The sequence below is a fragment of the Lagenorhynchus albirostris genome, chromosome 7, assembly GCF_949774975.1.
Source record: "Lagenorhynchus albirostris chromosome 7, mLagAlb1.1, whole genome shotgun sequence".
Lineage (NCBI taxonomy): Eukaryota > Metazoa > Chordata > Mammalia > Artiodactyla > Delphinidae > Lagenorhynchus > Lagenorhynchus albirostris.
The window spans coordinates 90,320,186-90,341,187 of NC_083101.1; the positions used below are offsets into that span (position 1 = coordinate 90,320,186).

General features: G+C 37.9%; 1 protein-coding gene across 3 annotated transcripts in view; it reads left to right on the forward strand.

Annotated features, from left to right (window-relative positions):
- The window catches only part of IARS1 (isoleucyl-tRNA synthetase 1), an 80,877-nt gene that overhangs the window by 51,964 nt on the left and 7,911 nt on the right, over positions 1-21,002 (forward strand). For 2 of the 3 annotated variants that reach the window (XM_060155486.1, XM_060155487.1), the window contains 11 exons: positions 602-723; positions 1,169-1,271; positions 1,519-1,602; positions 3,823-3,997; positions 6,530-6,642; positions 8,434-8,529; positions 9,354-9,530; positions 10,298-10,403; positions 17,685-17,810; positions 19,743-19,886; positions 20,602-20,754. In XM_060155486.1, the coding sequence (XP_060011469.1) occupies positions 602-723; positions 1,169-1,271; positions 1,519-1,602; positions 3,823-3,997; positions 6,530-6,642; positions 8,434-8,529; positions 9,354-9,530; positions 10,298-10,403; positions 17,685-17,810; positions 19,743-19,886; positions 20,602-20,754 (1,399 nt within the window). Of the gene's footprint in view, positions 1-601; positions 724-1,168; positions 1,272-1,518; positions 1,603-3,822; positions 3,998-6,529; positions 6,643-8,433; positions 8,530-9,353; positions 9,531-10,297; positions 10,404-17,684; positions 17,811-19,742; positions 19,887-20,083; positions 20,119-20,601; positions 20,755-21,002 lie in introns of those variants that run through there. The other variant, XM_060155488.1, reaches the window with a different exon arrangement.

Consider the following 21,002-nt stretch of genomic DNA (forward strand, 5'->3'; position numbering starts at 1 on the left):
CTTGAACTAATAGCTAACCAAACAAAAATATGTTGCAAACAGTATTTTACTTGAGACATGTTCCTATCAATTGAAATAAATGACATACAAGTAAAAATTCCAGTTTTAATTTCCTGTATCTTATTTCTGCTATTCCAGTTTAATGTTATAAGGCTTCTATTTATTTCCTAAACGTACATGGAATGAAAACCTGCTTTGTACCAGGTCCCCTGCCTGGTGTCTCATGTCTGACCTCATTCCCCTTCATCCTGTGAAGCAGGTGGTGTTTCCCCAGTTTACAGAGGTTTAGGGACATTCATTCCTCTGCATGTTGACTTGACTGGCATGTGGTCAGGGACTCCTGTTTTTATTATAGACATCCTCAAGAATGTTTTAGGCACTTCTGGCTGTTAGTCCTGCTGCTGTGTTTCATGAGTGTCTAGCTCGCCAAGTTCAAAATGACGTCATTTCTCTTTCATAGGGCATGTTTTGTAACCTCATGTTCATTTCTGTGCATATTCCCATATCATTTCTCTAAAATGTTTATGTAGTTGCTTCTCACCCTGAGATCAGTTAATGATGGCTACGTATGAATGACCCGATGTCTTCTGTCCTTACACAGGCCCCCTATACCCCTTTTCTTACTGAATTGATGTACCAGAATCTGAAGACACTGATTGACCCTGTTTCTGTCCGGGACAAGGACACATTCAGTATCCACTACCTCATGCTGCCCCATGTTCGGTAAGAATCAAATATACATAAGCCTCTCCTGGGCCAGGGGAAGGAGAGTTGCCAGAGATGCACTCAAGTGGGGCCCCCAGCTCCCTGCTCCAGCCCCTTCATGCCCTGCCTCCCCCCTGAGCTGCTTCTCAGGCTACGGAATGGATAGGAGGGATGCTTAGTGTGGAATCCCCAGTAGAGCTATGGCAGGTAGGGGTGGGTAGGCCTGTTGGGATCGCTTTGGGGAGCTGCTAGGCACTAAGCAGCAGGCTCAGGCTTGCTGCCTGCTTCTCAGTGTGTGCCCCAAAGGCAGGCATGTGCTGTCCTTCCCAAGAGCCTACCCGGAAAGCCTAGCTACACCATCACATCTCTAGCCTGACCCTGTTCCTCACGTAAGCATGCCTATTCTTTGGAATTTTCTCCTTTTGAATCTAATCTCTTTCAAATCCCTACCTCTACCAACCAGAGAGGAATTGATTGACAAGAAAACCGAGAGTGCAGTATCTAGAATGCAGTCTGTGATTGAACTCGGGCGAGTGATTCGAGACCGCAAAACTATTCCAATAAAGGTTTGAGATTTTATATCTGTTTTGCATTGCACATACCTAGATAATTATGTTTTAGAGTATTTTCTTAATATAAAGAGCTGCCAGCAATGGCATAAATTTCTTTTCTGCAATAAGGGTGTGAATGACTTAGTACTAGTTATGCCTGCTTAGTCTGGAGCTTGAGATTCAGATAAAACATTTAACATTCATTTTTCTGCAGTTTAGAGGACTGGATGCTTATGAACTTTCCCTTCCATTTTCTTTCTAGTATCCTTTGAAAGAAATTGTAGTTATTCATCAGGATCCAGAAGCTCTTAATGAAATTAAGTCATTGGAGAAGTATATCATTGAGGTAAGACAGTTGATTTGTTTGATTTGGTCCAAACAAACTTCTTGCCTTGGGAAGATTATTTTGGTTAGTATTCTTTAGGCAACTACACTTTGAGTGTATCATTTGTCCTTTTCCTTTTTATATCAGTATATACATAAATTTAACCATCCATGGAATTTTACACTTTGCTTTTAGATGCATCATGACTTTTTACAATGTAATTGTAATTCTTTAACAGTGATTTTCAATGTCCATGAATTTTACACCTTTGTTGGATCATTTATCCTTTCATCCACTTCTCTTCCCCAAAGTACTTTTTGATAACTAACACCAAAAAAATCTTTGTTCCTTCAAATTATACAAGTATCAAGTAAACACACACTGGTTGTAAATAAGCACTAGCATCGAGTACAAAGCAAGTCTCCTTTTACCCTGGCCACTCCCTGGTGTCTCATCACCCACTTGTTCACTAGGTTATCTCCTGCTGGGTTGTTCCTAGCATTTTACATACGTGTACACACATATACACACATGCACACATCATTGGTTTTATTTGTGAATCGGGAGGATCATATATGTAGTTTTTAACTTATTTTTTTCACTTTATAGTATTTCTTAAACAGCATCCCGTGTTAAAACATAGAGATCTAATTTATTCTTTTTGTTCACTTCCTGACTGCATCATAATTTATTTAATTACTCTTATATTGTTGGAAATTTAGGTTTCTGATTACAGACGAAAGGAGTGTGTGTGTGTGTGTGTGTGTGTGTGTGTGTGTGTGTACATGTGCAAATATGTCACAGTGTGGATGTTGGATAGGTTCCTAGAAGTGGAGTTTTGGGGTCAGAAGTTTAAACTGTCATGTCAGTTATCCTCCCAAAAAGCCTTTACCCTGTAATGTTTTAAAAAGAAATATATTTCAAATTTCATTTTTATTCCTTTCACAGGTAGTATTTAAATCTTTATGATAGAAAATAATTAATTTCTATATTTGGTTTTGAATTGCTTGAGAATTCCAGACAAATATTAGAAACCAAGGAGTTTATAACTGTTTAGAAACTTAGAGTTTATAACTAAAGAGCTATAAATTCTATAATCAATGCTTAAGATATGGATAAAAATAGAATTATTTAAATAGAATATCTTAATCACTCTGAGAGCAAATAATATAATAATGTATAATAGCAAAACCAGAAATTTCCCTATAATTTGCTTCAGTTGACAGTTCCATGATATCTCATTTTCATATTTCCTACCGTGCAGTCACCATTTCCTGCTACATTAGTAATCCTTAACTAACTAGTATGATGGAGGCATGAAATGTTAAGATTTTTTCCAAAAATACTTATTTATTTATTTATTTGGCTGCATCAGGTCTTAGTTGCGGCACACGGGATCTTCAGTGTGGCGTGCAGGATCTTTTGTTGCAGTGTGTGGGCTCTTCGTTGTGGCACGCAGGCTTCTCTCTAGTTGTGGCACGCAGGCTTAGTTGCCCCGCAGCATGTGGGATCTTAGTTCCCCAACCAGGGATTGAACCCACAGCCCCTGCATTGGAAGGCAGATTCTTAACCACTGGACCACCAGTGAAGTCCCGAAATGTTTTGATTAACTGATTCTTCTAGTTAATTGATATTTGTGGTGCTTTGAAATTTCTTGAGCATAGGTCACCCTTAAACATGAAGTCCATATTTCTAAGGCTACAGTCCTTGTTAGTTGCGTTAGGCTCAACTTGATTGATCTGGACAGATTTTTTTCATACCATACAATTATTTATTAGTATTATTTATAGAGCTGTGCAGCCATCACCACAGTTTCATAGCATTTTCATCATCCCAAAAAGAAACCCAGTATCCATTAGCATTCATGTACCCTTTTCCCCTCAATATCCCACCATCCTCTGGCAAACACAAATCTATTTTCTGCCTCTGGATATGCCCACTCTGGACATTTTCTATAAATGGAATCATACAATATGTGGTCTTGTGTGTCTGGCTTCTGTGACTTAGCACTAAGGGTCAGTCATGTTATAGCATGTATGCGTGCTCCATTTCTTTATATTGCTAAATAATAGTCCATTATATGGATATACCACATTTTGTTTATTCATTCACAATTGATCAACATTTGGGTTATTTCCACTTTTTGGTTGTTGTGAATAATGTTGCTATGAATGTTTGTGTGCAAGTTTTTGTGGACATGTTTTCATTTCTTTTTTATTTCATCTTGTCTACCAAATATAGGAATTGAATGTTAGAAAAGTTACATTATCTACAGATAAAAACAAGTATGGCATTCGCCTAAGGGCAGAACCAGATCACATGGTCCTGGGGAAGCGTCTGAAGGGAGCCTTCAAGATGGTGATGACATCCATCAAGCAGCTGAGCAGTGAGGAGCTAGAGCAGTTCCAGGAGAGTGGTGGGTATCTGTTTTATTGGGGCCACGGTTTGTGTCCTCAACCTGATGGGTGTCTCATACTTAGGCTCTTCTTTGATTTCTACTGTCACAGCCTTTTCTTAAATAAGAACTTTTTTTTTCTGTTCATAAAAATATTTATTATGAATAATTCTGATAATTTAGAAAAAAGTAAAACAAGTAAAGAGAATAAAAATGACCCATAACTGATCACCCATCCATTTAATGTAGATTGAGTGCCTACTGTCTGGTATTTGTTATGTTAGGTGCTGGGGTGCTATTAAAATTCTGATTTATATAATTACAGCTTTACAAAATGGAAATCACATAATTTTAAATTTCACATTTTTCATTCATATATTTTTACATTTTATGTTATTTTGTTTTTATTTATATTTTTAGTCTGTATTTTCACTTTACATTATAAACATTTTTGTGGGTTATTAGTCTTTAAAATGCTGTTTCAGTAAGTGCTGAAAATATTTTCCTTCCTGTGGATACCGGATAGTGTCTGTTTTTTTGTTTTGTTTTTTTTTTTGTGGTACGCGGGCCTCTCACTGCTGTGGCCTCTCCTGTTGCGGAGCACAGGCTCCGGACGCACAGGCTCAGCGGCCATGGCTCCCGGGCCTAGCTGCTCCGCGGCATGTGGGATCTTCCCGGACCGGGGCACGAACCCGCGTCCCCTGCATTGGCAGGCGGACTCTCAACCACTGCGCCACCAGGGAAGCCCCAGATAGTGTCTTTAAAGTTGGTGCTTTAGGTTGTTTCCATTCTTTTAATAGTACAACTAATATTTCAGTGAATATTTTCACATATAAGTGTTCTGTGGAATTGATTCCTTTTGGCTAGATTTCTAGATAGAAATTACTGAGTCAGAGGGGTGGACCTTAAGTTACCATTGAACTCTATAAATGCTAATGTGGGCCTAGAAAAATCTACCCTAGTGAGAGAGCAGAACCCCCTGAGATTCACCAGCCAGTGGTATAGAGTGTTATTGTTATCAGATGTTGCTTGTAGAGAAAAAGATGGTGACTTTTTAGAGGTGCCAGAATGAAAACTAGAAGATACTCAAAAGAAAAAAGTTATGTTTTAATTTTAATTCAAAATTTAAATTTAAAATTTAAAATACTTAAGTATTTTTAGAGAAAGGGATTTAGCATTGAGGTTTGGGGCTTCTTGTGAAGGAGGACTGGGTCAGAACTTATTATAGTTTCTCTAAAATATCTAGAATACATATGTTGGTCTCAATTGAGCAAGACTGGAGTCATTCATTCAGCAAATATTTTTTAAGGCCCTTCTGTTTGGTTGGCACTGGGAACATAGAGTTAAATAAGGTAGACATTGTCCTTACCCTCATGGTGCTGGCAGACACTAAAGATTTATGGACATAATCATAGTTTTGATAAGTACACTGAAGGAAATCTTTAGGGAGCTTTTCCAGGTGCCCAGGAGTTCCCAGCTCTGCCATGATTAGAATCATATGTGGTCTAATTATGGCCACTTGACATCCTGTAGCAATCCTAGGGCATGAGTTGTTTGATTGTTAGGGTTCCCTCTGAAGTTGAAAAATCATAAGCATGGAAGTGTCATGAGGAAAGATTTAAAGATTCAGAAATCAGATGGGTAGTTATGGAAATTGGGGAAAATGTCCCTAAGATTCCCCGAATTTTTAGGTAAAATTTGTAAAACATAAGAGGCTAGCAACTAAAAGTTGAGTCAGTACTAATTTAATTTGATTTGTTAAATTAACAAAATTAAAGGATCAGCCTTCAAGTCACAAATCTTAAGTTGTTTCACCAGTTAGCCAAAATATTAAAAATTCCTCAAATAAACCTTATTTGAAATGGAAAGCCTACAGTTTCTAAGCTACAGTTTCTGAATGGACTGTTCTGCATTGATGGAAAGCAAAGTAGTTTTCAGAATGCAGTGACATAAAGTGAAAATGATAGCCAGTTGCTCAAAGACCAAGAAGATCATTTGTGAGTTACCATAGTAGGCTTTCCTTATGATGGGAACTGCCATCCTTAGCTGTTTATACATTCTGCCTACCATGAATAGGCATGATGCTCAGAACTTCACACTGTCTACCTTTTTTCACCCTCACTGCACTCTGATAGGCAGGTAATAGAACACCAGGGTCCTACAATCAATGAGTGGTGGGCCTAAGTCCAGTTTGACTCTACAGACTGTGCTTTCTTCATTATAGCATGCTTTCTCCATCATAAACATGCTTGCTCATGTTTATGGTGGAGATTCGTTGCCTTCTGGCACATGTCTTTGGACCTGGGAGCTTATATACAACAGTAGATATCAATGGTGATTTAAGTGTCCTCAGGATAGCATGGTGCAGTCTAAAGAAAGTTTGTCTCATCCTTGACCTCAACAATGACGTGAGTCCAGAGGACATATCTCTTGAAGACTGTGTAGCTTGATTATATGAAGGTTTTATTAAAGAGTGGCAAAATATATTGGTAGCAGGGCAGCTTGAGGAGTGGGGTACTGATTGAGTAACAGTGGCAGTTGTTTCCCCAATAGGGACCATTGTTGTGGAAGGCCATGAATTGCATGAAGAAGATATCCGCCTCATGTACACCTTTGATCAGGCAACAGGTGGAACGACACAGTTTGAAGCACACTCAGATGCTCAGGTATTTTTCTGTTCCCTAGAATATTTCTTTACCAAAAGATAAGAACATAAGAGGAGAAAACATTTACCTATGCCTCTCCTGACAGTATTGGCAGCTTGTCTCAGGGTAAAATAAACCAGTTATTTATTTTAGATTGGCCTTATTAAACTCCTCTATTATAACTTCTTGACATATGCATTTCTTTAATGAATACATAAATTGATATCTTGTGACTTTATGCATGCAGTTGTCCTAAGTGTTGAGTCATACAAAAATGAGTAAGATGTAATCCCACCTTTCAAGGAATGAGTCTGTCGTGGAGATAGAAAAGTAAGTCAATTCTTATTACTGTACTTGATAAGTTATCTAGTAGAAATAAGTGCTCCTATTTGAAGTCTGGGGTAGCAGTGGGGGTGGTTAGAGAGCACCCCTTGAAGAGGATGTACAAGCAGTTTTGCATTCTGGGGTCTGTCTTTTTTTGTTGTAATGGATCACAGCATCTCTCTTCACTCTTGACCAGACTTCTCCAGGCAGATAGGTTGTAAGGTCTCCATTGTGAGAGTGAGGGACCTGCTGGAGTCCCTCTGTGCTTAATATGCCACATACAGGGGAAGATGCCTTGTATGAGGCAAGCCAACCTCCTCCAGCCTTTACACAGGGTTTGTTTGTTTGGTTGGTTGGTTTTTTTGGCATGCCATGTGGCTTACGGGATCTTAATTCCCCGACCAGGGATTGAACCCAGATCCCCAGGAGTGAAAGCACCGAGTCCTAACCACTGGACCACCAGGGGATTCCCATACACAGAGTCTTAAATATGATGTAGACAGAACTCCATGTGGGCAGACAGTGGTAAGGAGCCAAAGGTGAGGAAACTAGGAAAGAAGGAATTGGGGCCAGGGAAAGAGATTTGTAAACAGTGAGAGGGTGCAGCCCTTTCTGACTACAGCCAAATGAGAGAGTCCTGAAGTCGTCTATACTTAAGGAAGTGTTGTCTGTGATGCTTCTGAGTTTCTTGACATGATTTGTGTATTGTGGGCCATGGTTGCCCTGCCATGACACATTATCCATTTCCAGTTTGCCTCCTGTGCCTTCATGAAGTGGAGCAAGTTTGTTAACTTCTCTCATTGAGTGTCCTCAAAAACGTAAATGGGGATGATGCCTAACTTACACGTATGTTCCCCTCTATAATAGAAGTGACAGTCATTATTATCACATCATCATTGACAGCCTTTATGACCAATGAGATAAAAAAGTAGTTAAAGTTGACAAGAAGGTGGCAATTTAAACTAAACCATATAAAAAAGTATGGTGGCCCATCGTAGAAATTGTGTCTTGAATCACACCAACAAACCAAAGAATAGAGTCATGGTTAAAGAAAACAACAGAGATGGCGGCTTTGAGATCTTCAGTCCACTTGTTTGTGGTGGATGCATTGTGAAAAGTCGTGCTGCTGTAAGAGCTTCATGATTGGTGATTTTATTTATTAGAAAAGTTGATATTATTCATTAGATAGACAAAAAGCAGAGTTACATGAGAGAGACTCTTGAAAGTCGGTCTCAGGACATCTCCTGTGAGCAGCACCCTACAGAAGAAAAATGAGAAGTCTCACCTTTCTTCAGAGATGAAGGAATAGCTGTTTACAAAGGAGGACCCACACATAAAGAAACCACGTTAATTTTGTCTTTGGCTCAGGTGTGTGACTAAATAGTGCTGCATTATAGACTGCTGAGAATTTAAACACCATTTTGCTGAGTTTGAAAGAACTGTTTTTCTATATTTGATTGTCATGGTGTACACCGTTCATTCCTACAGGCTTTGGTTCTCTTAGACGTCACCCCTGACCAGTCAATGGTGGATGAAGGAGTGGCTCGGGAAGTCATCAATCGTATCCAGAAACTTCGAAAAAAGGTCAGCTTGTCAGATTAAGAACAAGCTACTGTTTTGGAGTTTTGTTTTGGTTTTTTTGGTATTTGTTTTGGTTTTGGGGGAGGAGAGGAGAGGCAAGTAATATAAACCATAGTAATTCATTAATGATGATTAGTCACTGATCTGTGGTCCATTCAGATTGTACAGTTAGGAGAGGTAGGCCACTTCCTTTCTCTCCTGTTCACTCCCAAGCTGGATGTGGCTCTTTTGTTTCTCTGATCAGAAGCTTTCAGCTAACATGTGCTCCTTGTCCTTCTTTTTCAGTTCTTTACGGCTTCCACAAAACCATCTTCTGGATAGATAGTCCTCCTGACTGACACATAAGGTTGTCAGAGCTGACAGCAAATGTCTCTGAGGAAGAGCAGAGATGCAGTCAGTGTGGAAGGACTCCTAGCTCAGGGAGAGATTGTTGGATCTGGACAGAGTGAGGTGGTTCTTCCTCATTCAGAAGTTGGGAGCCAGGACAGGTGCACAGAACATTTGCCTGCCCCTACTGGGTGAGAGAGCCAGGGAACTTCTGTCCCAAGGAGGGCTCCCACAAGTCTTCCTCCTCTGGCCAGGTTCCTGAGACCTGTAGTTCAGGGTCTGAGGTGGCCACTCCAGCAGATAATGGGGTACTTGTAACGTCTGTCTCAGTTCAGAGCTTTATGAGTTGTTACTTGATCACTCCTTTTTTCAGAGAATTGGTCAGGATACTGTACCCTTCCATAATGATTCAGTGTGGGATCATCAGCCCTGTTTAACAGCGCCTTACATTTTAATTGACAAATGTGCTTCCCTTTTAAATTTTCTCTATGTGCTTTCAGTGCAATCTGGTTCCAACTGATGAAATAACAGTTTATTATAAAGCAAAATCTGAAGGAAAGTATCTGAATAATGTTATCAAAAGCCACACAGAGTTCATATTTGCCACCATAAAGTCTCCTTTAAAACCATATCCAGTTCCTACATCAGATGAAATCCTTATTCAAGAAAAAATGCAGGTGAGTTCTGAGTTCTGTTGAACATTAAGAGATTTAGGATTAGATTTTATGTTAAGCTTATGTAGTTATATCTCGATGTTCTGTCCCCCGGTAGCAATTAGTATAGTACTCAGTCCTGAAGTATTGCTCTGGGGAATAGTGAGTAGAGTCCAGAAGAGAAAAAAGGGAAATTAGAGCCGTTCTCTTTGGGAAGGTAACTAGGATATACATAAGAATTGCCAGGTTAGATGACTGTATGGTGCTGTTATCTAAAACTATAGAAGTCAGTATTGTGGATTCTGGTGCTTACTGTTAAACATAAAGAGCAATTGACTTGAAAAGCAGTTTACTTTTATGGTAGTAGGTTATACATAAAAATATAATTTCATTTCCTGTTCATACATTTTAGATGTAACTCTGAAAGTCTGACCAAGACGTGAAAGGTATTGGTCAATAATTCAGAAGTATGTCTGATAAAAATTCTTTTCTATATCAGTTAGTCATTTATTCAGTCATATGTTCCTTGTCTTTTTCTACTTTGTATGGGAAAAATGGAATAGAAAAGCAGGACCTGAATGTGGCTGTCTTTTCAGTGGCACAAGTTACAAGATGGTTTCATTTTCTATTTTGCATGTTTTCTAAGGAACAAGGAAAAAAGAGGGGAAAAATTGTAGCTCTTCACTGTTTTAGTGTTGAGATTGAATATGCTCTCAGAGTTGTATAGAGCTCTTATTTGACACTATGGTCAGATGCTACAGGTAGCCGCTCACATATTCTCATGTGCTTAGTTAAAAGGGTCAGACCTGGAAATTACACTCACCAGAGGATCTTCCATGCCTGGCCCTGCTTGTGCGTATGTCAATCTTAACATTTGTACAGATGGCAGTGAGCAAGGTAAGAGTGACCTCCATTGTTTGTATTTTATTTTTTAATTAAGCCTATGAATGTTTTTAAGGCTATTACAAGAGAATTGGTAAAATTAGGTAACCTTTTTCTTTCTAATTGTCATCAAAATGAATCCACAAAAGTAAGTGATTGAACTAACACTTCTAGAAAGATGGAGTAGACATACTTTTCCCTATTCCTCCCACAAAGTACAGCTAAACACCCCAGACATGATATATAAAAACAAGCATAAGAAGACTCTTAATGGTAGAGGGAAGAAGGCAGACCAACTAGGGATCTTGGGAACAAGTAAGAAAACAGTGGAGAGTTCCCTGGGTTTTCTTTTTGCTTCATGTATCCCAGGCTTGGAGCTGAAGACGCTGGCAATCTGGAAATGCCAATGGGCATGGACGTAAATACCCCAACAAAATCCTGCTCTCTGCAGGTGGGACCAGGAGAGTGGCAACCAAGCAAGACAAAAAAACTTCCAGACAGTAACTGCTCTACTCCACCCAAACAAGACAGAGGAAACTAGGCTCTACTACCATTCACACCACCCAGAGCCAAGTGGGGAGCCTAGACCTTTCCCAGGCTGAGGACCCTCAAGCCCTCACTGCCATGGTGGTATCAGAGAAGACCAAGCAGTGAGCTGGGACTTTCATCCTACCTGGGTGATAACGAGCTCTTCTGTCCAGTAGTGTCATTGTAGACCATGTGGAGAGCCTAAACTTCTATCCCCATCAGGCAATAACAAGGCATCCCTTCCCCTTACCACTGCCCAGCAGTAGTGAGGCCACATATCCCTCCACCCTGTCAAGATGTCAGTGAAGGCCACATGGGGAGCAGTAAGGAGGCATTCCTACTCTTTGTGACCAGGGGAAGTATTAGTGGAGGTCTAGAGGAGAACAGGAACTCCTTTCTTGCATCACCTTACCCTCACCACCACCCCACCACCCCCGCCCCAGAAGTAACAAGGAGTCCTGACCTCAGTGTCAATGCAAGCTAAATAGGGAACCCGGACTTCTCTCACTAATCAGAGATGAAGCAGTATTCCCTTTCCCTCGCCAGTGTAATGTCAAACAAAGTCAACTAAAATAGAGGATGTAAATAAGAACCAGAATCTCATAATGCCTAACATGTCCAGGTTTTAATTGAAAATTACTCATTATACCAAGAACTGGGAGATCTTAAACTGAATGAAAAAAGTCAGTCAGTACATAGGAACACCAAGATGACAGAAACGTTGACATTATCTGACAGAATGTAAAGCAGCCTTAACAAAAATGCTTCACAGAGCAGTTACACAATAGAAACAAGTGAAAAATAGCCTCAGTAAACAAGTAAAAGATACAAAGAATAGAATTAAAATATTAGAACTGGTAAATACAATAATTAAAATAAACAAACTCAGTGGATGGGCTCAACAACAGAATAGAAGAGATAGGAAAGAATCCATAAACAGGAAGAAATAACAATAGAAATTACCCATTCTGAATAACAGAGTTAAAAACAAAAAAGCTTAAAAAACTGAACAGAGCCTGAAGGATCTGTGGGATAATAACAAAAGTTTAATATTCTTGTCACTGCATTCTGGAAGGAAGAGAAGATAGGACAGGACTGAAAAAGTGTTCAAAGAAATAATGTATGAAAACTTCCTAAATTTGGCAAAACACATAAACCTACAGATTCAAGAAGCTAAGAAAACACCATACAGGATAAATCCAAAAGAATTCGCATCAGACATAACATAGTAAAACTTCTGAAAACTTAAGGCCAAGAAAACATCTTGAAAGCAGTGACAGATGTTGCAATACCTAACTTCTAGGGGAAAAACAATTTGAATCATACTGGATTTCTCATCAGAAATCAGTAGAGGTCAGAAGATGAAAGGACAACATTTCTCAAATGCTAAAAGATGAGTATTGTCAACCCACAATTTTATATCAAGCAAAAATATCTTTCAAGGTAAAGGGATAATCAAGACATTCTCAAATGAAGGAAAACTAAAAGAATTTGTTACTAGCAAGACTTACTAAAAGAATAGCTAGAGGAAATTCTTAAAACAGAAAATGATAAAAGAGGAAATCTAGGGAACAGAGGGGAAAAAAATTGAAAGAGTCAAAATATAGATAAATTCAACAGACTTTTCTTCTTGAATTTTTAAAATTTATGTTTGATGGTTGCAACAAAAACGAAAACCTCTAAATGCATATGCAAGGAATATTCAAGATAGTTATAAATGGGGAAGAGCAAAGGGATGTAAAGGGAGTTAAGATTTCTACACTTATCTCAGACTGGTAAAATGTCAACACCAGTGGTTATGTATGTATAGTGTACCACCTAATGCAACCACTGTAAAAGCCTACACTAAAAGTTATATACAAAAACACTAAACAAATAAAAATGGAATTCTGGAATATGTTCAAGTATCCTACAGGAAGCATGGAAAAAGAAAGTAGAACAAATACAAAGCAGAAAATAAAATGGAAGGCTTAAACTTAACATTAGTAATTATGCTAAATGTAAATACATCAATTAATAGAGATTGGCAGAGTGATAAAAACACATTATCCAGCCTTTTGCTGTGTACAAGAAAGTCCTTAAATATAACAAAATAGGTAGGTTGAGAGTAAAAGGCTAAAATAGGGTATACCATACAGCATTATTCAAAGAGAGCAGGGTGTCTATGTTCATTTCAGTGAGTACACTTTATAGCAAAGAAAATTACCAATGATACTAAATAATGATATAATGTCAACCCAAAGGAAAATATAATGATCCTAAATGTATATGTACCTAACAACAGAGCTGCTTAAACACATAAAACAAAAACTGTTAGACCTTGAACGAGAACAAAAAAATCCGTAATTATAGTTTGAGAGAACAGTTAGACAGAAAATCAGAATCTAATCAGTATTTGTGGAACACCCCACCTAACAGCAGCAGACTACACATACTGTTCAAGTTCCCATTTACCAAGGTATATTATAGCCTAGGCCATAAAATAAGCCTCATCACATTAAAGAGTTGAAATCATATAGAGTATGTTCTCTGACCACAATGGAATCAAACTATAAATCAATAACAGAAAGGTAAAAGCAAAATCTCAGCACATTTGAAAGCTAAAAAACGTACTTCTAAATAATCCATGATCAGGGAAAAAGTGTTAAGGAAAAACAAATGTGTAAAACTCAATGAAAAGGAAAATACAGTATCAAAATATGTGGATTACAGCTAATTTATACCTCTGAAGACTAACATTAGAAAAGAAGAAAGTTTCGATCAATAATCTAAGTTCCAACCTCAAGAATCTAAAAAAGAAAGTAAGCAGAAAGAAGGAAAGTAAAAATAACAGAAATCAAAGCAATTGAAAATAGAGCAATAAAGATAATAAAACAAAAAATGTGGTTCTTTGAAAAAATTAATAAAATCAATAAACCTCTAGCGAGACTGACATAGAACCAAAGAAAACACTAATTACCAATATCAAGAATAAAATAGTAAAAGTTTACTGTACATCAAAAAAAAGAAAAAAGAATAAAATAGGACATGAATACAGACTGCAGAAATCGAAAAGATAAGTAAATACTGTGAATAACTCTCTACACATAAATTTGACAACTTGGATGAAATGAACCAGTTTCTCAAAAAGCACAAACTGCCTCAACTCACTCATATGAAATAGATAATTTCAGTAGCCCTATAGCTATTAAGGAGATTGAACTCATAATTTAAAAACTCCCTAGAAACTTTGATTGTAAATTTGATTTTCTAGTTGAGTTTAATGCCATCACTGATGGTGTTGCACAATACAGATGTCCATCAAAAAGGGACATAGACATATTCATAATGTCGGTTCCTCATACCAGTTAAAAGTAATGAAATGTATCTCTATGTATAAATTTTTCTATATTTAAAAAACATTTTCAATGAAAAAAGCAAGTTTCACAATTAAATATACAATAGCGAGCATTCATGTAAATTTTAAAAATACATCATCACACATTGTTTATGAACATATAGAATTACGAAATACGAGAACATGGACTTGAAAAACAAAGTTCATAATAAGTCTTGGGAAAGGGAGGAAGGGAAACTGAGGAAAAAAGTAAAAGAGATGGCAATTTTTAAAAAGTAATGAAACTCTCAAGAAATCTCCAGATCCAAATGGTTTTGCTAGAGAATTCAACCAGACTTTAAAAGAATAAACACCAGTTCTACACAGATCTTCCAGAAAATAGAAAACGAAGGAACACTCCCTAACTCACTTTATTCCATAATAAAGTATTGACACCAAAACCAGATACAAACAATACCAAAAAAAGAAAACTACAAATATCTCTCATGCATATAAATGTACAATTCTTAACAAAAAATCATGAAATTGAATATAGCAGTGTATATAAAGAATTATGTATCATGACAGGTGAGGTTTATTCCAAGGTTACAAGGCTGGTTCAGTATTCAAAAACCAATCGGTATAATCTACCATATTAACAGACTAAAAGCTTATAAGACTATACCAGTTAGAAAAAGCATTTGACAAAATTCAGTGTTCATTCATGATAAAAAAAAAAAACTGTCAGAAAAATAGGGAGAGGAACTTCATCAACTTGATAATGAGCATCTGTAAAAAACCTATAGTTAACATTATACTTAATTGGAAGAGATTGAATGTCTTCTGTGTAAGATCAGAACCAAGGCAAGGATACCTGTTCTCATTACTCTTATTCAGCATTGCATTAGAAGTTCTTGCCAGTAGAATGAGGCAAGAAAAGAAAAGCCATGCAGGTCAGAAGGGAAGCAATAAAACTGTTTCTATTTGAAGGTGACATGATTGTCTACATAGAAAATTGCAAGGAATCTACAGACTGAGATGTATACTGGGACCCCTCTGTTGCTTTGCCCACCAGCACTGTTACCAGCCATTCCCAGGATGTTTGTGTATCCATTTGGACCTGTGATGATACCTCGGGCAATACGTGGTCCTCTACACTGCTGCACAAGTTCAGTGATGTGTAGCATGTGAGCTGGTCCATCACTGCCAACATTCTGCCTGTCTTAGGTGGAGACAGGTGATCCTGTGGAAGGAATTAGTCGCAGGAGCAGAGGATGTGCATAAGAAATGTCAACAGGGCCAGCATTTTTTGTCAGCTTTAGTCACAGAAGGTCAGCAGAATGAGCAGTGACAAAACAGATGGGGCCTAGCTCCCCCATCTGCTGACTTCAATACTGCTTTCTGGACCAACTGACCAAACAACTAGGAAGAGCTCACAACTCCAACAAGATTATTTTCCCAGGATGGATTTCAAATGCAACCACAATTTATCATCTGCATCAACATGATGTGATATGGTTTATAATTTACTGTCTGACTGAAAGCATTCATGTTATGAGGAAAAACTACAGATGATCTTTATATTATTTTAAAGTATTTTGGCTAGTTTTATATACCATTTGGGTTTAAGCTTTAATTGGGAGGGTTTGTTTCCAAAGTAATTGAATAAAATCTATTACTTTTTAAAAAATCATATTGCTTATAAAAAGAAAAAGGTTTTCATCAAATTGACAGGATATAAGATAAATGTACAAAAATTAATTTTTATAATCTAGCAATGAACACATGGAGAATGAAATTTAAAATGTAATACCATTTACAATTGCTCAAAAGAGAGATACTTCGGTATAAATCTAATAAAACAGGTACAGGACTTTTATGTCAAAAACTACAAAATAATGATGAAAAAATCAAAGATCAAAATAAATGGAGAGAGACTTCCCTGGTGGCGCAGTGGTTAAGAATCTGCCTGCCAATGCAGGGGACACAGGCTCGAGCCCTGGTCTGGGAAGATCCCACATGCCGCGGAGCAGCTAAACCCACGCGCCACAACTACTGAGCCTGCGCTCTAGAGCCCATGAGCCACAACTACTGGGCCCACCTGCCACAACTACTGAAGCCCACGTGCCTAGAGCCCATGCTCCACAACAAGAGAAGCCACCACAATGAGAAGCCCACACACTGCAACGAAGAGTAGCGCCCTCTCGCCACAACTAGAGAAAGCCTGTGTGCAGCAACGAGGACCCAACGCGGCCATGAATAAATAAATAAGTTTCAATAAGTAAATGAATGGAGAGACATGCCATAATCATGGGTTGGAAAATTCAATATAATAAACGTGTCAGTTCTCCCCCAGTTAATATATAAATTTAACTCAGTCCTGTCAAATCTCAGCAGTATTTTGTTGTAGATATAGCCAAATTTGCTTGAAAGAGAAGAAAAATAAAGTAGTTAAAACACTTTTGAAAAATAAGAATATAGTGGGAGAAATCACCCTGCCCAACTTCAAGACTTATCTGAAGACTTGTGTGGCATGAGCATTGAATAGACACAAAAATCATTGTCACAGATACAGAATACAGAAGTAGACTCACAATAGATCACAAAATGTGGCCAGATGATTTTTGAGAAAGGAGCAAAAACAACTTAATTGAGTAGTCTTCATTATATGGTACTAGGCAGTTAGATATCCACATGCAAAAAAATGTCCTAGACCTAAGTCTTACACCTTATACAAAAACTAACTTAAAATGGATCACAGACTTGCTTCCCTGGTGGCTCAGTGGTTAAGAATCTGCCTGCTAATGCAGGGGACATGGGTTCGAGCCCTGGTCCGGGAAGATCCCACATGCCGCAGAGCAGCCAAGCCCGTGCACCACAACTACTGAAGCCCTTGCGCCTAGAGCCTGTGCTCTGCAACAAGAGAAGCCACCTCAATGAGAAGCCTGCATACCGCAACGAAGAGTAGCCCCCATTCCCGCAACTAGAGAAAGCCCGCGCACAGCAACGAAGACCTAACACAGTCAGAAATAAATAAATTTATTTTTAAAAAAAATAAAACATTTAGGAAAAAACCAAAATTTTTAGAATTCAGGATTAGGCAGAGTTTTTAAGACTTTATACCAGAAGTCCAATCCATAAAAAGAAAAACTGATAAATTGAACTTCTTCAAAATTTTAAATTCTTTGTGAAAGATCCTGTGAAAAGGATGAAAAAACAAGCTACAGACTAGGAGAAGATCTTTGCAAACTGCATATCCAACAAAGGATGTATCTAGAATATATGAAGAAGTCTCAAAACTCAACAGTTTCTTTTAGATCTAATTAGAAAATGGGAAAAGACGTGAATAGACATTTACCAAAGAAAATATACAAATGATGTGTTCCCCTTGACTTTTTATTCAAATTTAACTTTTTTTTTCTTCTGTTTCACTTATATTTTTGGCTTTTTAGGTGGAGTACTACTTCTGGAAAATCCAAAAGGAGATAATAGGTTGGACCTTCTAAAGCTGAAGAGTGTTGTTACTAGCGTTTTTGGTGTAAAAAATAGAGAGCTGGCTGTCTTCCATGGTGAAACAGGTGTGTAGAAAGTCAAAAGATATTCATCTATGTCCTTTGACATGAGATTGATCATTAAGGATCTTAATTTGGTAACATAACCTTTGCCTTTTTCCTGACTCTGAGTCAGGGCCAGCCTCTACAGTAGTGCCTGCCTGCAAGTGTCTCTTTATGCTTTCTTTGTGTGATATGGCTGAAAGAACACTGGACTCACTAGGAGATGAAGGTTCTAATCCTACCCTTTACTGTTAGCCATGTGATGCATTCTAGGCTTCAGAGACTTCCCTGTTGTGTTTTAACTTTATTAAACATAGTGTTTGCGTCTTGCTAAATCCAGCGTCTTGCTAAATCCAGATTCTCAATGAGACAAGCCTAAATAAAATTTTAAAGAATTATAAGTGCATTTCCTCCCACTGTCATGGGTTGAATTGTGACATCACCACCAAATCCCCCACCTCTACCCCAAGATGGGTTGAAGTCCTTATGTTTACCCCCAGTACCATCTAATGTGACCTTCTTTGGAAATAGGTTCATTGCAGATATAATTAGTTAAGGTAATACTGGAGTAGTGTGGGCACTACTCCAGTATGACTGGTGTCCTTATAAGAAGAGGGCCATGTGAAGACATAAACAGGGAGAAGGCTATGTGGTGACAAAGGCAGAAATTAGAATTAGGCAAACCTGCAAGCCAAGAAACACCAAAGATTGTTGGGAACCTCCAGAAGCTAGGAAGAGGAAAAGAAGGATTCCCTTACAGGCTTCAGAGGGAGCATGGCCCTACTGACACCTTGATTTTGGACTTCTCACCTGCAGAGACTGTGAGACAATAAATTTCTGTTGTTTTAAGCCGTCCCACCCACCCCACCCCACCTCCTTCCCCAGTTTGTGATTCTTACAGCAGACAAAGGAAACTAATACACTCACTTAACAAACCTGAATGTTCATTTTCAGAAACTTTTAAATATCAGTAGCTTAAAAGAAGAAATCTAAATGGCCAATAAATAAAGGGAAAACTGCTGAACCTCAATAGGAAAAACCACAATGAGGTACTATCACATGTAACCGAATTGGCAAAAGCTAGAAGAATTTCACAATATCAGATGTCAGGGATATTATGTAATAGGATTTGTCATTCCCTGTTGGATTGTAAATTGATAGAAGCACTGTGGACAGCCATTTGCTAAGGCTGGATAAGGGAAGCAAACATGATGTGGGGAAACTGAGGAAGTTAAGGTCTGGAAGACAGATGGTTCAATGGGGGCTCTGAGAAAAATCTCTCACCAGGATCCACCAAGGGGAGCTGGTGAGTAAGTCAGTGGACAGCTTGGGTCTCTATCTCAAGTCATTGTAGAATAAGAAGCAAGGACATACTGGAACTCACATCTGTCTAGCTCACTGTCCCCTCTGACCCAGCAGGCGGAAGCCTGTGAAAGCTGAGTAATGCCTGAGCCCCACCTTAACCTTTAGTGGCATAGTGGCTGTAACCAATCTTCTACCCTAAGCAATGTTTAATTGTATATAAGTGAAATTATACTATGTGTGTTCTGTGTGTCTTGCTCTTTTCCACATATGTTCATTAGTCAGCTTATCTTCTGATCATAATTATCTTTTTTTAATATAAGCCGCCTTTTCATGGTAAAGTTTAGGATTCTGATATAAGAGGAAATTTTAAGAGGAGCTATAATATGGAGGAAAAATACTAAAAGGGGAAAAAACAATTTGCCTTATAAGTTATGAATATTATGCTATTTTGCAACATTAAGATTTCCTACTATTTGCATGTCATTAAAGCCTAATTTTATAGAAAAGACAGTATCCTTTGATAAATAGAAATAAAGTGGAAAGCATCACTGTAAAGATACATGATAGTTTAATAATTAAATAGGAAAAAGTGAATGACTTCAACTCTGAACTTTCCCCCTGAAAGAATGATTTTTTTGTTGTTATTTTTAGAAATAAAAAAGCAAACCAACTTACTGAGTCTTAGTGGAAAAACACTTTGTGTGGCTGCAGGATCAACTCCCTCTATGGGCAACAGTCCTAGTACTCTTCTCTGTCAGTATATCAACCTACAGCTCTTGAATGCAGACCCACAAGGTGCGTGCCTCCCCCAGCTGTGAACACCCTCAGCAGGCAGGTTATGGTGTGCTAGATGTTAAGATTTCCTTTAATGTTCAATCTGTCTGATTTATATGGATTTTTTAAGTCAGCTTCAACTTAGTAATTTAAAATGTAGACTCCAACACTTCTTTGGGGAATACTCACAGCTTGTTTCTTTTGGTGTATTTATGTAGAAACACCCCTCCATCTGATATGGTCAGGAAATGAGGTAAATTGGTTAGGTAAAAATTACAGCTAAACGAAGCTGAACTGTTTAAATGTCAGAACATTGTAGTCTTAAATTTTGCCTTCTTTTTTTCTTGGAAAATGTTCTGAGGACTGTTGTACATATCCATGCCTTAATCAACAGACTAGATCGATACTTATTTTTCCTTGATATTTTGGGGTCCTCATTGTGCACATTTATTACTGTCTTCAGGCTCTTCATTTGACTGTTTACTGAATATCTCTTCCCTAAACTACTGGGCTTTTATACTAGTTGTTTTTTCTTCTTCTCTTTCTCCTTTCCCCCTGTGAAATATTTAAGACTGTTTCTGCAGACTGTACAATTAATCCCACTCTTGCTCTTGTACCCACTGCTGGCTTTCAAAGCCAGCACTACTATCTACTCACTACCTCCATTAGGGATCCACTAGCTAGAGGGTGAACTCTCAGGATTTAATCCATTTTGGGTTTTTTTTTTTTTCTGTAGAGTGTTTAATGGGAACAGTAGGCACTCTCCTGCTTGAAAATCCACTTGGGCAGAATGGGCTGACCCACCAAGGTCTTCTGTATGAAACAGCCAAGGTGTTTGGCCTTCGGAGCAGGAAGCTAAAACTGTTTTTGAATGAGGCTCAAACAGAAGGTGAGGAGATTATAGAACGTGCTAATTGTTTTTCATTTTTGTTTTTATTTTATTGAAAATAGATTGTGATGCCATCAATTATATGTGTAAGAGATAGTACTATTGTTATACTTTTTTTCTTTTTTTTGCTCTTTCTCCAGAAATTTGCCATACTATAAATGTTAAAATAATAATTAAAAGGATGATATGTATAAAATAGATAATAAGAAAAATATAATTAAAAGGATGATCCTTTTTGCTTTGGAAAT